The sequence below is a fragment of the Octodon degus genome, unplaced genomic scaffold (assembly GCF_000260255.1).
Source record: "Octodon degus isolate 3935 unplaced genomic scaffold, OctDeg1.0 scaffold00036, whole genome shotgun sequence".
Classification (NCBI taxonomy): Eukaryota; Metazoa; Chordata; class Mammalia; order Rodentia; family Octodontidae; genus Octodon; species Octodon degus.
Window position 1 is genome coordinate 8,675,541 of NW_004524612.1, and position 26,312 is coordinate 8,701,852.

A 26,312-nucleotide genomic window follows, 5' to 3' on the forward strand; every position below is an offset into this window, starting at 1 on the left:
TGTGTGTGTGTGTGTGTGTGAGAGAGAGAGAGAGAGAGAGAGAGAGAGAGAGACAGAGACAGAGACAGAGACAGAGACAGAGACAGAGACGGAGACTTCTTGCTGTGTAGCCCATGCTGACCATGAATCGAAGTAATCCTTCTGCCTCACTCTCCCAAGTGATGGGATTACAGGTGCTAGCTAATACACAGGCTGCAGGCCTTATTAAATAATTTAAAAAATCTGTTCACTTAAAACGTCAAACATATACATGCTGGTTTGAAGTGAACACTTGCTATTAATGGCAATGATAAAATAAACACATAGTTCTTTTGTAATAGGCACAGGTCTGAGTGCTTTATAAAGTCATTTTGTTTTCTCAACATGAGTTAGGTGATGGTACTAACCCTACTTTCATATGAGGAACTGAGGCACAAAGAGAGTAAGTAGCTTGCTGAATTTTCCATGAGCTGTAATAAGTGGCAGCTCCAAGGTTTGAACCCTCGCACTTTGGCTTGCTGATCTGCTGTCAGTTTTGAGCTGTTCAAGTCTCTAATAGCTTTTCACTTACTGCAGTCGAAATTTCTTAGGCAAGCTCTGTACTACTAATTGCCCTAAATGGTCCTAGAGACTCTGCTGGATAAAGGGTGGGGAAGAGTCTGTCACTTCTCACTCTCACACTTTTCAGAACCTGATGTTGGGCTGTGGATATAGCTCAGCTGCATAAGCACCTGCCTGGCAAGAACAAGGCCCTGAGTTCAATTTCTTGTTAAAAAAAAAACAAAGACAAAACAAAAAACCTTATGTAGTCATGTATGTAGTCTGTCCCTAAGAAGGGACTGTACTATGACAGAATAAGCTCAACTTTTTTGAATGTGGTGGTTTTTTCACCCCCCACCCCAAGCCTTTCAGGGACTGTAAGTGTTGGAGACCTTGGACTAGAGGAAAAGGTCCCATCTCCTCCCCATCCCTAATCCTTGACTGCCATACCCCCACTTTCTCTGCTCAGGATGTTGACAGTGCCTTGCTGCAGCAATATCTGCAGCACCTGGATCTTTTCTGTGGCAGCTGCCTCTGTACGCATTGCTTGACTGCCTGAGTATCTTCATATGTTGTATCTGTGAGTTGCCGGTGCTATTTTGGTCGCAGGTCTGTTACACAGATTACTGGGTGGGATATTCACTTAACCTTTCCATCTCTGCATCATAACCATTGCCTGCCTGCCTTATAATGGGCTCCGATACAGTAATTTCTTCCTGTGCCAAGAAAGGGCAAATGCATGGTGCACACCTATAATCCCAGCACTCAGGAGGCTGAGGCAGGAGGATTGCTCTGAGTTTAAGGCCAGCCTGGGCTACAAAGTATGTTCAAAACCATCCTGAACTGCATAGCAAAACTCCGTCTCATAAAGACCAAAACCCAAACAAAACAAAAACAGACAAATGCAATTTAAAGAATGCTTTTCTGGTAGCTTTTGCAGCCTGTATCCTAGTGCGAACGATACAGAGTAATAATTATTTTGATGACAAAAATACAGAATGCAGTGGATTTTATTAATTTGCTTTTGCTGCTTTTGATACAATTTTTAACTTTCACTGTTGTTTGATTTGTGAGGGAGTAATGTTTAAAGGAAATTGCACTGAGTTGTATCCCCAGCCATTTATTTATTTATTTATTTATTTATTTATTTATTTATTTTTTTATTTTGAGATGGGGCTTCACTGAGTTGCTAAATTTGCTTTTGCTGCTTTTGATACAATTTTTAACTTTCACTGTTGTTTGATTTGTGAGGGAGTAATGTTTAAAGGAAATTGCACTGAGTTGTATCCCCAGCCATTTATTTATTTATTTATTTATTTATTTATTTATTTATTTATTTATTTTGAGATGGGGCTTCACTGAGTTGCTAAATTGCCCAGTCTGGCTCAAACTTGCAGTTCTTGCCCCTGCTTCCTGGAGTGCTAGGGTTATATACATGAGCCAGTGGTATCTGGCTCAGGGTCCCATCCTTTAAAAGACACAGATGCTGGTGACTTCTGGTGCTGTTTAGCTGTGGCTAGACCATTAGATCCATAAACTAATTACTTGAGTCTCTAGTCCCTTTCCTATTGCCCTATGCGTACAAGAGTGGTCCAAAGTCTTTTGCCTCTTCCTTTCCAAAGGCATGCCATGTACCAGCAGAACAAAGAAAACTTTCAATATGAGTGCAGTAAACTTCTGGTTGGCAATATTGTTATTACCCGATACAATAATCGTACCTATCGGATTGATGATGTGGATTGGAATAAGACTCCAAAGGATAGCTTCACAATGTCTGATGGGAAGGAGATCACATTTCTAGAATACTACAGGTAAGAAAAAGATATGGCTTTGGCCCAAGAGGGGCAGAATAAGGTATAGTCTTCTGTTCTGTAGAGGATATTGAGTTCCATGTAGCATGCAAGTTGACACCTTAAAAATAATTGGATTGGTAACATGCTGAAGATTGAACTTGTTTGTAGGGTTTGACCTAAATGTGCTACTCATACAGTATCATCTTTTAGTACCTTGCAAAGTTACTACATAAATGAATCTCAGGCTTTGTATTTGTTTTGCTGATTTTATTAGAAGTCTGCTTGAAGAGATTATATTTAAGTCATTAATAATTCAACTATCCAGACAGGCCTGGTGGTACATGCCTGCTATCCCAGCACTGGGGAGGCTGAGGCAGGTAGATCACCTCAAAATCAAGGCTAGCCTCGGCTACACAATGAGTTCAAGGTGACAGCCTGAACTGCATAGCCAGACTGTGTCTCAAAAATAAAACAAGGGGCTGGGGAGATGGCTCAGTAGAATAAGCACTTGCTGGCAAGCCCAAGTGTCTGAGTTCAATCTCCGGTTCCGCAAAAAACAACACAAAAATAAATAAATAGAACAAAACAAAAATACAACAACTATCATTTCATTTTACTATCTGAGACTCTTAGCCTAATTCAGTATTTATTTATTTTTTTGATACAGGGTCTTGCTATGCAGTTCAGATACATTTTTGTTTTTTGTACCCAGGGTCAAATTCAGGACCTTGTATTGATAGGCAGGTGCTTAAGCCACTGAGCTATCTTCCTGGTCCTTGCTATGCAGTTCAGACTCATAGTGATCCTTCTGTTTTAGCCTCCTTAGTGTTGGGATTACAGGTGTGTGCTACCATGCCCAGTTCTGGGTCTGGCACAACATGTGGTACTGTACATCAAACTCGAGATCTTGTGCTTGTCAGGCAGACACTTATGCCACGGAGCTATCTCCCCAGCCCCCAATTCAGTTTTTAAATATATTGTTTCTTATACTTTTGGCCTTACTTCTCCATTACTTAATGTAACGGAAGTTGAGACTACTTTTTCAAGTCATAGCTATACAGTGGTGACTCAGTTTACAAACTTAATTTTTGCCACAATTCTGATCAAAGATTTTGGTTCACAATTTTGGTTTCAGCCAAAGTCTATGACCAGAATTATTAATGAAAGTACCATTGTACTATGATAGGTTGTTGATGTACCTTGACAAAGGTATTATGCAAATCATAAGCCTCAATCCTGGTGAAGAAGTTAATAGACTCAGTATGTACTGCTATAAGAGTAGTGATATTGCTTCCCAAATTTTTCTTCCTCTGCTCAAGGAAAAACTATGGGATCACAGTTAAGGAAGAGGACCAGCCACTGCTAATCCACAGGCCCAGTGAGAGACAGAATAAACATGGGATGGTGAGTGGGGATGTTAGGTTCATACCTCCAGCAGAAGTCCTGGAACCCATCAGCCACTTGTAGGTTCTTTGTAGGGTTTTTATTCTTTAGTCTCCATGATTAGAGTGTGGTGGGAAACACAGCATTTTGTTTCTTCTCTAGCCAGAGATACCATGGTATACTGGTAAGACTTGCTTTTGAAGTCCCTGCTAAATGAACATGTCAATTTAGGCTAAAGGAATAAGGAAATTTTCCTGTGTGTGAAGATTAAAACTCTAGACTGAGTAGAAAAGGTATAGACATATGTTTTAGCAGGAATCTCAGGAAATGCCCTGCAGCCTGATTCCCCATGAAGGCTGAGAGCTGGATATGGTGGTCCATGCCTGTAATCCTAGCACTATGAGAGGCTGAGGCACAAGGATTGTGAGTTCATGCCCATCCTGGGCAATTCAGCAATATTTAAAAAAAAAAAAAACAAATGGGCTGAGGACGTAGCTCAATGAGAAGGCCCTGGGTTCACTGTCTAGTACAAAATAATAATAATAATATTATAATAATAATAACAACAATAATAATAATCTGAGGCAAGGTAGGATTAAAGTGAGGCACACAGCTTGGTAGGATATATTATCTTAAGCCCCAGAGGGACAGAATTTGGTTTGTTTTGTTGCTTTTCTAGTTTTCCCTGCTTTTTTGACAGTTTTATTTTTCTCTCTACTTAATAGGCTACCTGTATGATAGCTAAGTGGAAAAATGCACAAAATACTTGATGTTTTTCCCTGCCCTCTGCTGTGGGGTTTTATGCTTTTCAGTGGTGATTTATGTGGCCTTGATCACAGGTAGTCTGTGCAGGCCAGGAAAGCACCGTCCTCTCTTAACTGCCTCACTTTCTCTTTCTATGCTTTTCTCAAAGCTGCTAAAAGGTGAAATCCTGCTCTTGCCTGAGCTTTCCTTCATGACTGGGATTCCAGAGAAGATGAAGAAGGACTTCAGAGCCATGAAGGTTGGAGTCCTGCTGTTTGCAACAGGGAGACATCAGCTTTGAACCATAACCTTTCGGATAGCAGTCTGAGTTAGAATTGGGCCAGGTTCTCTCTCTGACTATGGGTTGCATTATCACCTTTCTTCCAGGCTCTGGTTTTCCTATTGTGGAACAGGATCTGTGTCCTTTCCCACATAGAGTGTGAAAAAGTATGTTAAAACTACCTTTGAGGGGCTGGTGAGATGGCTCAGTGGTCTAAAGCATCTACTTAGAACAAGCTTAGAAAAGCACAAGGGACCGCAGTTCAATCCCTCAGCACCACATGCCAGAGAGCCCTGCCCTCTGGTGGGCTGAGCTGGCCACACACACACACACACACAAATAAATAAATAAATAAATAAATAAATATTAAAAAAAAAAAAACTACCTTTGAATGTTGTTAGAACAGTGGAGGGACTACCTTATAAGGAAAAAAGAAACAGGCAACCCTGTCTTCATCCTCCACAGTTAAATAGGTTTGGGTAATTAGTGACGTGACTATAAATGAGGTTCCTTAAGAGCGCTAAATTACTGTAACATTTCTGTAAAACTTCAGTTTCTTTTAAAGCCTGGAAGAGACAGTGAAGCAAAAAATCAGCAAGCTTAAAGATGAGGATAGACATTTATAACACAGAGCTCTGAGGTCCTGGGAGTGTTGGGCTCAGCTGCTAGTGGAGCAAGTTGAGAGGCAGCAGTGGGCTCAGTAGCTACCCTGACAGCATGCAGCTGAGCCTCAACCCTCGGTCGGCCACTCGGGCTGTCCGTGTTGGAGCTACTTGCTCTGCTGCCTCACTTTCCTAATTTCAGCTTCAATGATGGAGAACCTTTTAGAGTTCTCAGGGATAGCAGCTGCTATGGCACATGTGCCATGGGTTCAGCATCACCGAACTAGACCATAGGCCACATAGAATTTTTATTTATTTTTTTTTATATTTTTTTGGCGGAACCGGGGATTGAACTCAGGCCCTTGCGCTTGCCAGAGAAGCGCTTATTCCACTGAGCCATCTCCCCAGCCCCGAAACAAGATAATTTTTTTTTTTTTTTTGGGCGGAGAATTTTTAGTAACATCATAAAAATCATGAAGTGAAGCCAAAAATTCCTGAGAGAAATTTCCTTCATATTTACCTCTGATATTTCTGATTTGAGTATGTAGATCAAGGAAGGCCCTTTTCTTACAGCTACCAGTTGCCTACTAACTTTATAATCAGAGAGGAAAGCTATCTTTATAGCTCCATAAACATTCCAGACAGCAGCTGTACAATTCACAAATCCCAAAGAACAAAGAATACATTTATGTGATTCAGAATCTTCCTATGCATTTGTTCTGGCAAGTTTTGGGCAAAATGTGCCTTCTTATGCTGTTGAATGTTAGTATAGTTTAACAAAGTATAGGTCTGAGGTGGCTTGCTATTCTGTTGTAACTGGATCCTGGCATGTTTTTAGCTCTTGCTTTTCCTGTATTTTAAATAAGTATAGTCAAACTCCCTTTGTTTGCATTTGATGGAATCTCAGGAATTTTAAATTCAGGACATGCTGTAAGAAAGAGGTAAAGGGCCAGCCAAAATAGCTCAGCGGATTAAAGCGCCTGCTTAGGCAGACCCAGGGGCTGTGAGTTTGATCCCCTGGCCTGCAGTGCTGGCCCCACCCCCAAGATGCCCCAAGAGGGTGATTGAGACTGGGCGTGGTAGCAAGCCCCTGTAATCCCAGCACTTGGGAGGCTGTAAACAGAAAAATCACTATGGAGTCTGGTCTACACAGTGAGACTCTGTAGATCCTGTACACCCTGTCCTAAATATAAAAAAAAAAAAAAAAAAAAAAAAAAAGGTGAGACTCAGTGGTCGTGAGGAAGAGCCAGTAACATTTAAATTTTAATATTAAATTTTTTATCCCTATACCTCATTAACATTCCTGAAAGATACTTGAGAGTACTTGAAAATTTCTACTCTTTTCAATGGGAAAGACATTTCTTTTGCAAACATTTCAGATGCTTTGGCATTTACTTGCCCTCATATTGGAGAAAGTAATACTTAGAGCTTATTGTCTCTGTTTTCTTAGGATTTGACCCAGCAGATTAACCTGAGCCCGAAACAGCACCATAATGCTTTGGAGAGTTTAATCCAGAGAATTTCAAAGAATGAGGCAGCCAACAATGAACTAATGCGTTGGGGGCTCTGTCTGCAAAAGGACATACACAAGGTAACGAGACCATATGATGGCCAGGAAACGGCACTGCCCAAGAGTTAGAGTTGTGTGAGACAAGCTGGTGACTCCTAACTTGTCTTTAGTATTGAGGGAGGCTTTATTCTTGTACTCTTTTTTTTTTTTTTTTTTAAATTTCAGTCCTGGTACTTCAATTTGCTTGACTTAATTTGCCAGTATCATTTATAGATTTTTCCTCTATATTTCTCAGATCTTAGCTACAAACTTCTCACCAAATAGGTAATAAGAGGATTCAGTATTGACTTACAACTTACCTCATTTTAGTTCTTCAAAACGTTATTTTTTTAATCAGATTTTATTGGAATATATGTATTATATATAGAGAGAGTCTTACCTCTTAAAGTATGTACTGAATTTAAAATTCATATATATCACATTCATCAGAGAATTTGTACCTTTACATGATATAACTTGTTTCTTTTTTTTGTATTGTACCATCCCTTCAGCCCCTCCTTGCTTCTCCATTTACAAAAGCTTTGCTTCCATTTTTTAATTCTTTCCTTTTTTTTTTTTTACTTTTTTCTTTCGTTTCCCCCTCTCCCTTTTATATTCCCCTCTTCATTTGAGCATTTTCTTCCTGTTGCACAATACCTGTTATATATTTTAATTATTTTCACTCTGTTTCTCACATCAGAGAAACAATTTCATATTTAGACAAGTGTGTCTGATTTATTTTATTTGAGAGTATGGTTTCAAGGTGCATCCATTTACCTGTAATTGTCTTGAGCTTATCCTTTATGGCTGAGTAGTGTTCCATTGTATTCAAAAACAAAACCCACATCTTCTTTATCCATTCACCAGTTGATGAGTATTTGAGCTGTTTCCAAGATTGGGCTATCATAGACTGTGCTGCTGTAAACAAGGGTGTGCATATATTGCTGTGGTATGATGCATTTATTTATTTATTTTTATACTGGCAATCGAACTCAGGACCTTGTGCTTGCCAGGTGGGTGCTTGTGCTACTGAGCTATACCCCTGGCCCTGATGATTTTAATTCTCTCAGAAAGATACTAAGAAGGAGATTAACTGGGTCAAAGTTCCCTAGTCCTAGTTTTTTGGTGAATTTCCACAATGGTACCAGTCTATTCTCCCACCAACAGTGGAGAAGGGTTCCTCTTCCCCTACAGTCCCACCAGTATTTGTTATTGCTAAATCAAAAGATTTTTAAAGATTTATATCCTTTTTTCTTTGTTCTCTTTTTCCTCCCAAGCTTTTTCTTGCTCAGTAATTGATTTGCATTCCCTTAAATGTACTACTGTTGTTTTTCCTTTGGGTTAAGAGAGTTTCCAGCTTGTGTAATCTAATTTTCCATGGTCCTTCCTCCCTGAAACTGCCGAAGTCAGCAGTGTTATATTTTTTGCGGGCATGATCACATTGCAGAGAAGCATAAGATGGTGGGAAGGGCATTGGGTGTTAGTGTTAGTGTTTTCTAGCTTTGAATCCTAGGTCTGCTACTTGGAATCTTGGTTACTTTGAGGAGGTTGGTTAGCATCTCTTCTTTCCTTATGTGTGAAATGAGGATAGAATTTATCATGTGTGGTGGTGCATGCCTGTAATCCCAGCCTTCAAGAGGCTGAGGCAGGAGGAGTACTGCAAGTTTAAGTCCAGCTTGGGCTACATAGTGAATTCAAGGCAAACCTGCATTATATAGTGAGGCCTTGTCTCAAAAAACAAGAATAATAATGACATTGATAATGAAGAATTAAATAGGGGCTGAAAGTGCAGCTCATTTGTAGAGTGCTTAGCACATGCAAGACCCTGGATTTGGTCCCTAGGACTGTGAAAAGAATTAAATAGGTCTGAGGATGTGGTATATGTTTAGCAAATACTTTGTCTTTCACTGGTGTGGGGGGTTCAGTAGCAGGAATCAAATTCAGGACCTCACAGTGCCAGGCAGGCACTGTGCCACTGAGCTAAACACCTGGCCCTTTAATTTTTTTCTTCAATCTCTCTCTCTCTCTCTCTCTCTCTCTCTCTCTCTCTCTCTCTCTCTCTCTCTCTCTCATCCTCCTATTTCACTTGATCTTAGCCAAAAGGGCAAGAAGCGATGTGATCCTCCTATTTACAGCCTCCCAAGTGCTGAGATTGCAGGCGTGCGCCACCACACTCAGTCTCAATCACCCACTCCCGGGGGCGAGACTGGCATGTGAAGCCCGGGGATTGAACTCCCAGCCCCTGTGTTTGCCTAAGCAGGTGCTTTTTTTTTTTTTTTTTAAAGCAGGTGCTTTAATCAGCTGAGCTATTTGACTGGGCCTTCTTCAGTGTTTCTTAAAATATTTTTGTTACCATTGCTTTGAGACAGGGTCTCTCTGTGTAGTTCAGGCTGGTCCTGCATGCACTTTGTAGCCCAGGTGAACCTCAAACTTTGAAGCAGTCTTCCTGTCTCAGCCTTCTAGAGTGCTAAGACTAAAGGTATGCACCAGCACACACAGTATCTTAAAATATTTTTCAAAGATTATATTCCTTTATTCAATGATTTTAAAGAGGATTTTTAAAATCCCTTTCTTGGGATACCGGATTGGAAACTCAGTAAATAAAGAGTAATATCTGTAAGCATTTTACCTCTGTGTATGTAAGTTTTGATGAATATGGACTCTTGATACTAGTTTTATTTTTCTGTTATTCTCACAAATTATAACAGGCACAAGTAGACAACAGTACCAGTATTTGTAGATGACTTGTTTCATAGATAATTTATTTTCTGTTTAGATTGAAGGACGTGTTTTACCAATGGAGAGAATTAATTTAAGAAATACTTCATTTATCACATCTCAGGACCTAAGCTTTGTAAAGGAAGTAACCAGAGACCATTCCATCTTGACTGTGAGTAATTTTGAAGTGGGAAAAGAGAGACCGAGGAATCCTCAGTGTATTAAAACTAGGAAAAAGAATGACCTAGTATCCTCTATTTGAGAGAACATACCAGTTAAATTTCATTCTAAGTTATCTGTTCGACAAGGGTCCTTCCAGTAGAGTAGTTGGAGGGGTTGTTAGAAGAAAGCCTTCTGCCTGATCATAGACTGAAGAGGACACACATTTTCATGACAGTCTAGTAACAGCCTGTTACCTCTGCTCTTTCTTTCTCTTTTTCTCTGAGGGTTCCTGGAAGATATTTTTCTCTGTAAAAGAAGTAAAAACACTAACTCCTCCTCCCCAGTAACTCATGTGTTAGCTATTTACCTTAAAGAACAAAACTGTCCATAATTATTTCTAAGTGTTTCTGACTAACCAGATTGTGGTGGCGATATATAAAATACATGTATTTGTTGTAAAAGCATACTGAAACATATTTAAAGAAAAAGCACACATATAAGCGTATTGCTTAAAGCCGGATGTGGTGGCACACACCTGTAATCCCTGCATTTGGGAGGCTGAGGCAGGAGGATAGTTTTGAGTTCAAGACAAGCCTAGGCTACAAAGTGAGCTCAAGGTCAGTCTGAATTACATAGCGAGACTCTTGTCTCAAAAAGACAGAAAAGGCCAGCTAAAGAGCTCAGTGGAGGGACTGGGGGTTCAATCCCTGGTCCTGCTGTGCTAGCCCTGCCCCTGGGGCCCGCTGAGAGGGAAATTGAGACTGGGTGTGGTGGTGTGCACCTGTAATCCTAGCCCTTGGGAGGCTGTAAACAGGTGGATCGCTACAAGTCCGAGCTAATAATGAGACCCTGGACACCCTGTAGACCCTTCCCTAAAATATATATTTTTTAAAAAAAGAAATTATAAGTGCATTTCTTGATCTCCTTGTACAAATTAAATGACTGGAGTAATCAACAGGAAAGGTTATAAAAGAGAAATTTCCAAAACCCTCCTGCATACTCCTAGCCACTACCTATTCCTTGTTCTCCCCGCAGCTCCCAAGAATAACTACTTTTCTGACTTGGTAACTGCATAGCCTCATTTCAGCTATTGTTTGTACTTTGTATGTATGTAAAATCATAGAGTGGCTATTCTTCTATCTGGTTGCTTCTCTTCACTCTCTATTTCTGAGCTTCATCTGTATTGTTAGGTAGATGATTATAGATTTTCCATTTTCACTGATACATAGTGTCTCATTGTGAAACTGTGCCTTAATTTACTTACATGATATTAGGTAAGTCAAGACTCAAATGGAAGGACTGAAAGGTCATTTATGCTTTATAATAAAAGCTTGGAGTGTGAGTTTGGAATGTTCAAATTGTGAACACTAAAAGTATCTTATGATTGTTCCTAGATCCCCATGCACTTCTGGGCACTTTTTTACCCAAAGAAAGCAATGGATCAGGCCCGGGAACTAGTCAGCATGTTAGAGAAAATCGCTGGCCCCATTGGCATGCACATGAGTCCACCAGCCTGGGTTGAACTGAAGGATGACCGAATAGAGACCTATATCAGAACCATTCAGTCCATGCTTGGAGTGGAGGTAATAAGTTAACTTGAGATGGACACATGTGTATAACCCGAGCACTGGAGAGGCGATCGGAAGAGCACACGTCTGAACTCCAGTCACGCCGCAACATCTCGTATGCCGTCTTCTGCCTCAAAAAAAAAAAAAAAAAAAAGCAACTAATTTGAGTATACTTGTATTCTCTTTTAAATTACTTGACTACTACTACTTCTTCTTTTTTTTTTTTTAGGCAGGGCCTTGAACTCACTGTATAGCCCAAGATGGCTTCAAATGCACAGAAAACCTCTTGCCTCAGCCTCCTGAGTATTGAGATTACAAGTGTGCACCACACACTGCTTGACTACTTAATTTTAGATTATCTTGGTTATCAGACTGCTGTTGATAATGTCCAACAGCCAGTGTCTGACTCATTTGCCCATGAAATACTGAACTGAGAAGGTAGTCTGTATGGCCTTTGGTTGGTTATTCCTGTTTCTTTCATTCTATGTCGGCACTCTTGTCACTCTGGTCATCTTCTTCTTGTGTAACTGACTGAGAGAATAGCTGAGTTAACTTTAATTCATTATCTTTAGAACATGTTGTCCTCAGAGAACGACGACTTGGCCAAGTGCCACCTTCGTGGTTCAGTACAGAGCTGTCCCTGTCTATTCTAGCTCAAGTTGTTTTTTTTTTTAAAATATTTATTTATTTATTTTGTGTGTGGCCAGCTCAGCCCACCAGGGAGCGGGCGGGCTGGCATGTGGTGCTGGGGGATTGAACTGAGGTCCCTGTGCTTTGCTTGGCTTAGCTTGTTCTAAGTAGGTGCTTTAGACCACTGAGCCATCTCACCAGCCCCTCTAGCTCAAGTTTAAAGTTGCTGTGGTAATGAGCATGGCTGGGAACAGCCTATAGGGAACTAAAAGAGGCAATCCCTAAGACTGCAGATATAAACCCATTATTGCCAAATTGTGTTTTTTTTTTTTTTTCTTTTGCAATACTGGGGATTGAGCCAAGAAATACAGAGCTACAACCCTAATTCTTTTTACTTTTTAAAACTTTTGAGACAAGGTCGTCCCAGGTTGCATAAGCAGGCTCCAAGCTTGTGATTTTCCTGCCTCAGCCTTCTCAGTAACTAGGATTACAGGCATGCTCCACCACACCCAGTGTATTAGTCAGCTTTCCTGTCACTGGGACAAAATTAGTCAGCTTTCCTGTTACTGACATCGAGAAACAAAAAGAAGAGAAATGTATTTTGTCTCATGGTTGGCTGGCTCCATGGAAGGAACATGGTGGATGGGCATGGCAGAGGACCGCTGCTCTACCCACTGCAGCTAGGAGCAGAGTGTTGGAGGGGGGGACAAGTATATGCTCATCCATGTCACAACCCAGAGACCTGAATCTTCTTACACACCCCACCTCCTTACAATGCATTCAGCTGTAAACTCATCAGTGCACTGGTCCATTGATGAGTTTTGTTTCCATGATTCAGTCACAGGGCTTCCAAAAGCCCTTCCCCACCCTGTTTGAATCCTGGAGCATTTGGGGAGATACTCTAGTTCTGAGCCATAACCCCCAGCTATCAAATTGATTTTTAATTTGTTCATTTTTCATTGGAAGTCAACAGTATGGTTTTGTATATGTATAGACTTGCTGGTTTCAGTGTTAATTTAAAAAATTTGTAAACTGAACAGGTGACACATGCCTGTGGTCCCAGCACATGGGAAGCTGAGGCAGGAGTATGGCTGCAAGTTCAAGGCCAGCATGGACTACAAAGCGACTCTGAAACAAAAATAAAAGGCAAACTTGTTATTTTCAGTTGGTACTGAAAATGCATTTGCTATATGCAGCCTGTCTGGTCCAATGTGAAGCCTAGGTTCAACTTGACTTTAGAAATTCTCTGATAGAGCTGGCGAGATAGCTCAGCAGACTCAGTGCTTAGGCAAGCACAGGAGCCAGGGCTCAATCCCTGGCACTGCGTGCCACCCCCCGCCCCAGTTGCACTGAGCCAGTGCTGGAGTCTAGGCGTGGTGGCACACACGTGTAATCCCAGTTCTAAGGAGGCTGAAAACAGGAGGATCACTGTGAATCTGAGCTGCATAGTGAGACCCTGCACAGGAAAGAAAGAGAGAGAAAGACAGACACACAGACAGACAGACAGACAGACAGACAGACAGACAGACAGACAGAAAGAAAGAAAGAAAGAAAGAAAGAAAGAAAGAAAGAAAGAGAAAGAGAAAGAAATTCTCTAATGTAATCACTGGAACATTGCTCTCTGAGAAGTGTTAGTGCCACTCTTGATTAGGAAGCATAGTACAGATTTTCCATGTATGGCGTGTCTGGCATCAAGGCTTAAGTGCTGGGATTTTGGAAGATTCTGTCTTCAGCATTAATTCTCTTGAGCAGTGAGTGAGAGAGGATGTTGCTGGCACTGTCATTCTGTCCCTATCCAGAGAGAGAATGGCTGCTGTGGATTTGGCAATAGCTTCGTTCCTTCTGCATTTGGCTCTGAACCGCTTCTTATGTTACTGCATTCCATATTTCCTCAGTTAAAGTGCTATGGGATGAAGGTGATAAGTTGCTTAATTAACTGAAGAGAGTGGTATACAACATGGCAGTGGTACACAACAGATAATGTAGCCGTGGCATATTTTCAAGCCTGGTCCTTTCTAGGATCTAAGTTATCCTAGGAAATAAATCCTTGGTAATGAAGACCAGCTTCAGGGCCAGCAAGATAGTCCAGTGGACTAAGCACCTGCTTTAGCAAGCGCCGGGACCAGAGTTCAATCCCTAGGCCTGTGTGCTGTGCCAGCCCTGCCCCTGGGGTGCACTGAGCTGGTGACCAAGTCTGAGCATGGTGGCTCATGCCTGTAATCCCAGTGCTGAGGAGGCTGAAAACAGGAAGATCACTACAAGTCCAAGCTGTGTAGTAAGACCTGGTACCAAATACATTAAAAAAAGAAAGAAAAAACAAATCAAGACCAGCTCCAGGTATCTAACAGTAACGTAATATCTATTTGTGCAGAGCAGCTGTGAGCCAAACAAAGGCCTATGCTATTCAGGCCTTTTTCTGGTTGAAATGTCTACACTTTTTAAAAATTACCTGTCTATCCCCATAGGCCCTATGCTTGGTAGACTCATTCCCATGAAAGCCCCCTTATAGTTCTGAAGCCTGACTGTATATACTTTATCTCTTCAAGGGGAAGATACAGGTAGTTGTTTGCATCATTATGGGCACACGTGATGATCTCTATGGGGCCATCAAGAAGCTGTGTTGTGTGCAGTCCCCGGTGCCCTCACAGGTGAGTGGGATGTGGCCAGGAGGCATGGCAGCTGAGGAAGCCTCCTCAAGGCTTGGGAGGGGCGGTGTGCATATTCAGAAGACTGAAGTAGCTGTTACAAGCCAGTATGTGTAGTACCTTGTGTAAAAGGGTCCCTGTTCAGAGTAGCCTGGCAAATAGTAGTAGGTACATAGCTCTTCTAAGTTTCTTGCTGTCCCAGTTAGCAATTGAGCTGCCAGGTGGTGTCTGTGACTGAGTTTTGAGAGTGTAGAATTCGCTCTGAAGAGGGAAAGATGTTTTTTTTTTTAGGGGATTTAAAATATTGTACCATACATGAGAGACTTTAGTTTTCATTTGTTGATTTTGTTTGTAGGGTGTGCATGTGTGTGGATATGAGTGTGTGTGGTGAATGCATACATAAAGTCTCTTAAGTTAGAATTACTAATATAAAATGTATTAGCTTCTAATTGAGTTTTTTAAACAAATGTAGCATGGTCTATATGGGTTCTGTGTCAATGGATTCACCAACCATAGATCTTAAATATTAAGAAAGAAAAATTACATCTATACTGAGTATGTACAGACCTTTTTGTATTATTCCCTAAGCAATATAACAACTATTTGTAAAGCAGCTGCACTGTGTTAGGTATTACAAGTAATCTAAAGTTTCCAGGGGAATATGTGCAGGTTACATGCAAATGCTGTGCTTCTGTATAGAAGGGACTTGTGTATCTTTGGATATTGGTATCTGGAGGTGGGTGGAGCCTGGATCCAAGAGACTACTTTATTTACTTTAGAATTGTTTATATTTTCTGAGCGGTTTATTTTGGTTCTCTCGTAGGTCATCAATGTTCGAACCATTGGTCAGCCTGCCAGACTTCGGAGTGTGGCTCAGAAAATTTTGCTTCAGATTAACTGTAAATTGGGCGGGGAACTCTGGGGAGTAGATATTCCTCTGGTGAGTGATGCTGAGATATGTCTTGAGTTTGGCTTTCTGGTGAATTGTGCCTGTTTCTGTAGTTGTCTTTTCTGTTCTCATTGCTTATTTGGAAGTCCACTTGGCTGGTTTTGGACCACCCATCCATGAACTAAGAATAGTTCTACATTTTTAAAAGGCAGAAAAGAAGAATAAGACCATTGTTTTATCATATATGAAGACTGCATGAAATGATTCTTTCAGGGCTGGGGAGTAGCTCTGCAGGTGTGGTGGTGCATGCCTTTAATAATCCCAGCATTGGGGAAGCTAAGAGAGGAGGATCACTATGAGTCCAAGCTGTAGAGTGAGACCCTGTACCAAATAAATAAATAGAACAGTAAAACAAGAAATTATCCTTTCAGTGTCCTTAATAAAATTTCTTTGACACACAACCACATTCATTTATGTATAGTGTGTGGCTGGTTTTGCTGTATAAAGGCACAATTCTTATATTTCATTCAGAAACTGATGCACAAAGCCCAACATATTTACTCTGTAATCCTTTCACAGAAAGTTTACTGCTCCCTGGTCTAGATTTCTGTCTTTGTTCATTGTGTTAAGAAAAACGTCAAGTTGGCATCCCTGTTGGGACCTCCCTCCACTTTCAGAAGCTATTCTGATTTCAGAGCTATCCCTGTTCCTTGTCCCCAGTAACTTTTCAAACTCTGGAGTAAGAGAGGGAGGAAGGAAAAAAAGAAATGTCAAGTTGAAGGTCAGGCATGGTGACACACATCTGTAATCCCAGCACTTAGGAGGCAAAGACAAGAGGATCACCCTGAGTTCCAAGACAAACAAACAAACAAAAGAAAATGTCAAATTGATAGCAGTCTTTCTATTCTAGAACCTGTTTTCATTTATAAACAATAGAAGGAGGTTGCTTTGGGGCTCAAATGATGTCATATATGTTGCAAAAGCATGCACTCAGATGATATTTAAAGATAGTGTGATGGACTGCTTGAATTTTGGATTTACTAATTTTATTTTCTAACCTAGAAACAATTAATGGTGATTGGAATGGATGTTTACCATGACCCCAGCAGAGGCATGCGTTCTGTGGTTGGCTTTGTTGCAAGCATTAATGTGTAAGTACTACTCACAATTTTGTTATTTATATTTAGTTATCTTGTTTTTGATGTCTAATCTTTTAGTAAATCAAACATATTTTTGAGTAGTACATGTTGTAGGATAAAGAGTTCTAACCACCTTCCTCCTGTCTTCCTCTGATATTTATTTATGCAGCCTATTTATTAAACTTGTCATAGGTGTGAGGATTTTTTTTTTATTAATTTTATTGAGAAACAAATAGCAATGGGATGGTTTCAAAACTGATTAGTAGGACAGTTTCAATAATTAACACATTGCATATTGTTGTCTTTGTAGTTGTTATTCGTAGTACAAGATGCAGACATGTGGGCTGGTGAGATGGCTCAGTGGTCTAAAGCACCTACTTAGAACAAGCTTAGCAAAGCACAGGGACTGCGATTCGATCCCCCCAGCACCACATGCCAGCCAGCCCCGCTCCCTGGTGGGCTGAGCTGGCCACACACACAAATAAATACATAAATAAAATTTAAAAAAAAAAAAGATGCAGACATGATATCCTGTCCAAACACTATTAGTACAAATCTTTCATCTCATTGAATTAAGAAAGTAGCTGTGTATCTATCCTATTTTGTATATACAGATACAAAATGGTCCTTCATTTGTATCCCCTCTTTTTGTTTAGTTTTGTCAGAGATGGATATTTCATTGCCATTTAAATATTGTAGGTGTGTGAATTCAGCAAAATAATGCAATATAGTCCAGTAGTCCATAATAGTAGTATATTATCCGTAGGACTGGCAATGTCAGAAGTTGTTGACTTGAGCCTTTTATAGCTCAGCATATTAATATGGCTTTACTTTTTCTACCTCGTTTTTATACTTTTCTGCTAGATGGTTAAGACCATGATAAAGCAAGACCTATATAAAAAGAAATGTAACTTTTGTATTTGCCAAGGTCAGTCAGATCCCCTTAGGATTTACCCTGAAACCCTGCACCGCAGTTTGTAGATCCTTTGTCAGTGTCAGTCATTGTAGATGAGTCACGGTCATTGCTTGACCAATATGCTCTCTGTGAAAGCCTGAGAGAATGTTTTCTCTCTATGTGACTCTCCTTAGGCACACTCTACGTCATCGATCACTTTCCTCTGTGGCTCCATAATCTCTTTGATCAGTAAATTTGGGACACAATACAGGATGTTCAGTACAGGTTCTCCTATGTCCTGAGTCCTCACCAACCTTGAAAGGCTAGGGCCAAATTGATGGCTATCCTTACAGCCCTTCTTTTTTTGTAATTTTTAGTCTGCAAACTTAAGTTGGTAACCCTCCAGAAGAGCTTAATGATATTATTACCTTATGACATAGACAGTTGAGCTTAATCTCACTATCTATCAAACATCTTAGACACGTTCCAATTTTAGTATATGTGCTGCTGAAGCAATCACTGGTTTAGTTTTTTGAGGTAGGGTCTCACAATGTAATTTAGGCTGGCCCTGAACTTACTATGTAGTCCAAGGTAACCTTGAATTTATGGCAGTCCTCTGGCCTCAGCCTCCCAGAGTGCTGAGATTATAGGCAAATGCTAGAGGTGTGTGTGAGTTTGTTTTCTGCTGCAGTATACCCTCTTGCAAGGATAGAGGCTTTGCCTTGTGTTGTGGGCTTTTTTCCCCTAGAAATCAGTAAATATTTTCTGTTTGTTCTAATTATAAAGATAAGATATACTCCTTCTACATACCTGCAGAAGTTTAAAAAATTAAAATTCCTCATGATTTCTACATCAAACCATTACCCAAGGGACTGGTGATATAGCTCAGCAGACTAAAGTTCCTGCTTAGGCAAGCATAGGGACCACAGTTTGATCCCTGGCATCACATGTTGCACCAGCCCTGCACCAGGGCAGGCTGAGCTGGCCAGAGTCCAGGCATAGTGGTGCACATGTATAACCCTAGTGCAGGGGAGGCTTAAAGCGGGAGAATCACCGCGAGTCTGAGCTGCGTAGAGAGACCCTGCAACAACCAAATAAATTAAAAAAAAAAAATCTACCCAATGTTTGATGTGTATGTACTTCCATATTTTCTTTTATGCATATATTAACACACATGTATAGTCTTACGTCACTTAGTGGACTTTATCATTGTATGAATATCATAGAGTATATTTATACAAACTCAGGTGGCAACATCACTAGGTAATAAAATTTTATGAGACTACCAACATACTATACTTGATTTTAGCCAAATGGCCAAGAAGCAATGAGCCCTTAATTATACATGCAGTTGTCCTTGGCCGAAATATGATGCTGTGACCATGTACATGTATGTGTGTGTGATACACATGCCTTATTTACACAAAAGAGATGTATATTATGAATACTGTGCTTCAGCTTGTTTTATGTGCTTAAGCTATATTTTGAATATTTTTCTTTATTGATACAAATCCCAATTCTTTTTAGCTGAGGGACATAATTTATTATATGCTGTATTATTTAACTAATCCTCTGTTGGTCGCTGTAAGGTTAAAATTTTTGTTAGAGGCAGTTTCATAGAAAATATCTACAATTACACTTTTTGTGTATTCTGTATATGACTTGATTATATCTTCCCACATCAATTCATGTTCTTATATAACACAAATGCAATTTCTAGATACTTATTGGGTTGATTCTGAGAGAGATGTGACATCTGTGCTGACATATAGACCGTGGGCTTCCTCTGTGTCTGTTCATCTTCTTTTCTCTTCACTGGTCCACCATAGGACCCTCACTAAATGGTATTCGCGAGTGGTGTTCCAGATGCCTCATCAGGAGATTGTGGATAGCCTGAAGCTCTGCCTGGTGAGCGCCTTGAAAAAGTTTTACGAGGTGAGGAGAACAGAAATTGTAAAGTTTCTGAGTCTGTAAGTGCTACCTACATGAACACTTGAACATAAAAGCTGATGTCATGGAAGAGAGACCAAGTCAAAAGTGAATTGTTGTGCAAGCAGCTCAGAGTTCCTCCTTTCAGGCCTCTGCTTGGCTCACAGAGCCAAGTGTTTCGGTTCAGTTCGTTAAGTAGTAATTATTGGGGCTGGGGAGATGGCTCAGTAGAATAAGTGCTTGCCTGGCAAGTGCAAGGGCCTGAGTTCAATCCCCAGTTCTTTAAAAAAAAAAAAAAAAAGGAAAGTAGTAATTATTTTCCTGCTCATCAGCCTGGTGCTATGGACATAATCTTGTCCTTATTAGGAGAGTTAGGGGCAAATTTCAGCAATCAAAGCAGCTCATGCCCTGCCTGGCAAGCGGAAGGACCCGAGTTTGATCCCTGATACTGCGTGCCATGGTGGCCTGGTGGTGCATGCCTCTAATACCATTGCTGAGACAGGAGGGTCATTATAGTGTGAACTGTTTAACAAGACCCTGTGTCAACAACAACAAAAGCAGCTCATGCATTTACTCAGTTCTTTATGACTATTATTTATTAGGTGCTGACTCTTTTCATTTTGGTCTAAAACAAAAGGTTCCTTGTAGATCACTGCTAGAAATCCAAAGAATGCTAATCATGGAGAATTGCTGTCATTAAAGTGATACTGAGTCTGGAGCAGTGAGCAAGCAAGGGTCTGATTTTTGTCTTGGCCAGTACATCAAAGGAAGCAATAAGTTGCTTCCTTTGTGGGCCTGGTCTTTGCCCTTTGTATAAAAGTTAAAACAGGGCTGGAGAGATGGCTCAGTGGTCTAAAGCACCTATTTGGAACAAGCTTGGAAAAGCCCAGGGAACCGCGGTTCGATCCCCCAGCACCACATGCCAGCCAGCCGCGCCCCCTGCTGGGCTGAGCTGGCCACACACACACACACACACACACACACACACACACACACTAAATAAATGTTAAAAAAAAAAAAAAGTTAAAACAGCAAGATCAACAGCTTCCTATGATTGAGATTGGCCTCTGTAAGTCCACTTTCTCTATGTATAAGTAATGTCTCTCACAGTGTCCTGAAAATAGTTTGGTACTGTTCACATATTAGAGATTACAAATTTTTATCTCTCATCTTCTCACTTACCTTTCTTTTTCTTACGTTATATTCTTTCAAAGTTCTGTCTATAGAGAGTTGGCATGGTTATACATGCCTGTAATCCAAGCACCTAGGGAGCTGAGGCAGGAAGATCACTGCAAGTTCGAGGCCAGCCTGGGCTACATAGTGAGTTCAAGGCCTGAACTACATAGTCAGACCCTATCTCAAAAAAATGAAAAAATGTTATTTAGGCCTACTCACAGTACTTCTATGGAACAATTCCCATTTTCCCCTCAGTGCTGTACCCCCTAGCTAGAATTCTTTGTTTTTCTCCCAAGACCCTTAGTTTATATATTGTGTAGTTATCACATCATACTAACTTGTGTCTAACTTATATTAGTTATGTATGTCCTTACGTAGCTCTTTGTTTGCTTTTTTTGGGAGGGCACATACTGAGAATTGAACCTAGGGACTTGTTCATGCTAGTCACACACTCTGCCACTGAGCTATACTCGCAACCCTCATTGGGTTTTAAACTACTTGAGTACTCATTGGTTAGTAATGGTTGTATAACTGATTACCCTAAAATTCAGTGGCACACAATGAGCATGTATGATGTTGATGTTCATGGTCGGGAACAGGGGCCACACTAGACTGCAGTTCACTCCTCAGGAAGGTTTTGTCATGTGGTCTTTCCACGTGGTTAATTTGGCCTCCTCACAATGTGATGTCGATTCAGAGTGGACATTCCATGAAACTGAAGGAGGAGCTGAGAATCATGCAGCCTGTCAGGACTTGGCTGTGGCAGGCATACAGTATTGCCCCTGCTGCCTTCTGTTTGCCAAGGTAGAAAGAGTCCTGCTAGGGAGGCTCATAGATTTCACCTCTTGAGAGGTTGTACGGTTCTGAAAGAACATGTGTGCCTGGAGATACTGCTACTTCTGAAGAGCGCAATCTGGCCCAAGCGCAGTCTTGCTGACTATTCTTTGGAGGAGCTTGCAAATAGCTGACACTCTTGGTGAATACATGGAATTTCTTGGCCCACATATGTTTGAAGTCAAGTATCTGTTTGTTTTTTGTTTATTTACCTGAATTGTGAACCTTAATGAATATTTATTAAGGACTAGGGAAGATAGCTCAATGATGTAAGTGCCTGCCTGGCAAGTGCAAGGTCCTGAGTTCAGTCTCTCGTACCAAAAAAAGAAAAAGAAAAAAAGAATATTTATTAAACTTCAATGAGCCAGGTCAGAGAGAAAATAAATGTGTTTATTCTGTAATAAAACTGGTCATCTCATTATTCTCCAGATGGAAATGTTTCATTTACTCAAGTCTTTACTGTTGTCTTAATCCTTTGTCAGCTTTTGCCACTTTTCTAGAACTGTTCTGCACCTAGGAATCTCTGTATTTAACAGTTTTGGCCAGCTGTCTCCTACAGTGTCTCCTATTCAGTGCCTTCAAATCAAATTTACTCTTGACTTTTAAAGTTCTGACTGCCTTGGGCTGGCCAAATAGCTCAGCAGATTAAAGTGTCTGTAAGCAGGCACAGGGGCTGGGGATCACCCCGGGCCTGCTGCCCGCCCCTGCCCCCAGGGCACAATGAAAGGGCAATTGAGACTGGGCGTGGTGGCACACACCTGTAATCCCTGCTCTTGGGAGCCTGTAACAAGTCAGATCACTATGAGTTCGATTTAGTAGTGAGACCTTGAATACCCTGTATGTAGACCCTTCCCTAAAATAAAAAAATAAAAATTAAAAATAAAAATAAATTTTCTGACTGCCTCTACACTTGCTGGTTTTATCTTCCACTGAAGGTGACAGTAGCCACCAGAAGTTCTAGTACCTCTAAAGACTTCTTACATACTTCCTTCCCCATTTAGACTGGTGCTTGCGGGCTGGGGAGATAACTTAGGCATAAGCACCTGCCTAGCCAGTGCAAGGTCTGGAGTTGTATCTCAGGACACTGTAATAAAAACAAAGCAAAAAAGGAAAAAGAAAAGTCTAGCTGGTGCTTGCTAGTGTATGAGAGCAACTCCCCTGTTTCACTTGTTTTTCTTCTGGCATGTCAGTGTGTCCATGTGTACTCTATTTAAGATGTTAATGACTTCCTACTATGAAAACATTGGCCTATTCCCTGTCTTGATTTGCTCAATAAAGTTGTATTACAAAAAAAAGTTATATTACAAAATCTGGTTAAATTGTTTTCTAATATTCATAATATTACAAGTGAATTACATACTATGGTTATTGTTTATTTTTGGTATTTTCATGGAGTTAGTGATAATGTTGGGTTTTTTTTCCCCCTTTAGTTTCTGTATGGATATCACTAACTCTTTCTTCCAATCAAATAATTTAAAACTTTTCTTAGGCTGCACATGGTGGTCTATGCTTATAATCCCAGCACTCAGGAGGCTGAGGCAGGAGGATTGCCACAAGTTCAAGGCCAGCCTGGGCTATGTAGTGAGTCCAAGGCCAACCTGAATTATATGGTGTAACTCTGTCTCAAAAAAATAATTAATTTCCCTACTAACCTCAAACACTGTGGCAATCTGTAACATTCTTTGTTTCTTAGAGAGCACCTTCCTAAAACTTTCTTATCCTGTAGCAAGATGCTCATGCTGCGCCTCCTTTTATCTGTGGTTTTGGTACTTCCCTTCACTGCCTAGGAGCTCACATCTGTCTTTTTTTTTTTTTGGCTGTCTTTATCTTTCTTGACTTATTACATTATTCATTCCATTGTTTTTAAATGACCCTTCTAGTAGTTTCTTGACAAAATTAGCATTAGTAACTGGTCTGAACTTTTTTTTTTTTTTTTTTTACTGGTCTGAACTTATTTGTAATTTTTTTTTCTTCAGTATTGAGGATTGAACACATGGCATTCACACTAAGCTATATGCCCAGCCTTTTAAAAACAAAACAAAAAAGTTTCACTCAGTTGCTGAGGCACTGGCATCAAATTTACGATTCTCTTGCTTAGTCTTTGAGAGTTCTGGTTTAATTCTTTGTATATGAACTTTTTTCCTCTTCTATTTTTTCTTTTTCTTTATTCCTGGCATCTGAAATACCACGATATGCCAAGGTATAGGTATTTTCTCATTCAGTGTTGACTATTTACTAGGTTGTGTCAGTATGGAAATAAATCTATGATTCCACCAGGTTTTCTAGATGAGTTATCTAATTTTAAATTTTTATTTTCTATTTTCATATCTTTAATTCTAGTTTCTTGGTGATTGACTTTGTTTCAAGCAAATATTAATACCAAAGTTGATATAAGAATTTAAGGATTGAACAACAGAATTAACAGCCCCCAAGATTTCTTTCATTTCAAACATCAATTGTAAGTTCACATGATTCCCACACGTTTTGATCATTCAGTGGGGGACCCACAGAATTCACTAAGTTATTATAGGAATAGGATTAGAGGAAAAGGACTTTATGGTTCTTGTTTGTTTATTTTAAGATGATCTCACGGTATAGTATAGGCTGGCCTTGAACTCACAGTGTAGCCAGACTGGCCTCAATTCACTGAACCCTTCTACACGCTGGAATTAGGGATGTGCCAAAAGCTATGTGTAAATATGTGTATAGACATTTTACTGTGGGGGGCCTGCCCCTTAGCTCAGTTCGTGGCTGCTTCAACAAAGCAGTCAGGCTCAGGTTGCTGTGATTCGATCCCAACAACTCAAGCTAGCCAAACCTGCCCTGAAGGCATTTGGAGCAAAAAAAAAAAAAAAAAAAAAAAAAAAAAAAAATCCTTCTGACATTTTACTGTGAATTAGAAAATGGCTTATCAGATACAATACTGAAAGTACAAGCACCCAAAAGGTAGATGAATAGGAGCTCATCAAGATTACTTTCTTGAGACTGGTTGTGATGGCACTGCAAAAATCTTTGACAAAATACAAGCAATGTGAACCTAAAGAACATAACCCCAAACAAAAGGTACACAGATTGGGGAGGAGACAAACTATCTTTGTCTGCAGATAGTAAGATTTTTACTATGGGGCTGGGAAGATAGTTCAGTTGTCTAAGTGCCTGCCTGGCAAGTGCAAGGACCCAGGTTTGATCTCTGGTACTGAATGCTGTGCTGGCCCCAGAACACCAGGTGCATCATGTGGCCACCAAAACTGATCGTGTTGGCGCATACCTGTAATCCCCAGCACTGGGGATACTGAGACAGGAGTATCATTACAAGTCCAAGCTGCATATTTATTTGCCTGTACCAAATAAATAAATTAAAGGTTAAAAAAGATTATTACTATGGTTTAGATATGATTCAGATGTGTTTTCCAAGTCCTCATGTGTGGAAATTTAATCCTCATAGATATTAACAGAGTGGATATTTAATTTGACTATGGTGGTTAGGATTGTAGCCTTTGGGACATGGTTAAAATTAGCTAAGTTCATTGGAGTGGATGGCTCGTGATTGAATCCTGTGACTTCATAGACCAGAAGACACCAGGTGTACCATCTTTTTCTCATCATGTGATATCCTGCACCACCTGGACTCTTCCTAACAAGACCATCCAGAGACGCAACCCCTTTCCCTGGGACTCCTCAACTGTAGCCAAGATATATCTTTTCATTAACACTTTTTTTTTTTTTTTTTCCTGGTATCAGGGATCAAACTCTGGACCTTGTTCTTGCCAAGCAGGCCCTTGTGCTGCTGAGCTATCTCCCCAGCTCTTTTCATTAACGTTACCCGGTCTATTAAATTAGGAAGTGAATTAATTTATCTAAAAAATTCTAAGTAAAAATAAATAAATATATAAAAATTAAAAATGCTAAGTAATGAAACCTGTTGGAACAGGAAGTGAGAACTACAACGTTTCAGGATATAAAATTTGAGTTAGCTTATTTTTTTTTTTTAAAGTCACCTGCTTTTGTATTTCCCAAGAATGAGGAATTAGAATTTAAAATGAAAATATCATTTATATCATTACATTTGTACACTGAAGATTGGAATTATGTAGATGTAAATCTAACAAACTAAGTTCCACATGTGGAAATTATTAAACTGATGAAAGTCAAATAAATAAATGGAAGGAGCAGTGCATGGTGGTGCACTCCTGTAATCACAGCTCTTGAGTGGCTGAGGAAGGAAGATCACAGTGAGTTTGAGGCCAGCTTGGGCTCTATAGTGAGTTCAAAGCAGCCTGAAACATGGTGAGATTCTTTCCCCAAAAAAGAAAGAAGGAAAGGGAGGGAGAGAAAGTGATTCCATTTTTATTGATAGGAAGACTTAATATTATGAAGACGTCAGTTCTTCTCAGTTTTGATCAATAGATTCAGTGCATTTTCAGTCAACATCCCGGTAAATTATTTTTGTTGCTATCAGCAAACTGATTTTAAGGTTTACCTGGACAGGCAATAGACAGGATATCAGCCCCTTACTAAAGCATAGGAAGACTGAGTCAGGAATGCTGGGCTTGGTGGTGCGCGTCTGTAATCCTAGCTCTTGGGAGATTGAGGCAGGAGGATTACCACAAGTTTGAGGTCAGCCTGGTCTACCTACTGAGTTCAAAGCCAACTTGAACTACTTTTTCTCCACCTCAAAAAGAAAACCAAAAGAAAAAGCCATAGTAATGTATGATTCTAATATTTGACATTCTGGAAAGGCACAGCTGTAGAGGCAGCAGGATGATAAGAGAATGGTGAGAGGAGTAAAGGTAGAGAGAGGTAAAGTACAGGAAATTTGTAGGACTGTAAGAGATCCTGTAGGATATTGTAATTGAG

The 26,312-nt window shown here is 40.2% G+C and overlaps 1 protein-coding gene across 1 annotated transcript in view; it reads left to right on the plus strand.

Annotated features, from left to right (window-relative positions):
• Positions 1-26,312, plus strand: part of Piwil2 (piwi like RNA-mediated gene silencing 2) — an 89,161-nt gene that overhangs the window by 48,445 nt on the left and 14,404 nt on the right. The window contains exons 10-19 of the mRNA XM_004630649.2: positions 2,142-2,330; positions 3,632-3,716; positions 4,609-4,698; positions 6,772-6,912; positions 9,647-9,760; positions 11,145-11,333; positions 14,495-14,596; positions 15,417-15,533; positions 16,545-16,633; positions 19,346-19,451. Coding sequence (XP_004630706.1) covers positions 2,142-2,330; positions 3,632-3,716; positions 4,609-4,698; positions 6,772-6,912; positions 9,647-9,760; positions 11,145-11,333; positions 14,495-14,596; positions 15,417-15,533; positions 16,545-16,633; positions 19,346-19,451 — 1,222 coding nt within the window. The remainder of the gene's footprint in view (positions 1-2,141; positions 2,331-3,631; positions 3,717-4,608; positions 4,699-6,771; positions 6,913-9,646; positions 9,761-11,144; positions 11,334-14,494; positions 14,597-15,416; positions 15,534-16,544; positions 16,634-19,345; positions 19,452-26,312) is intronic.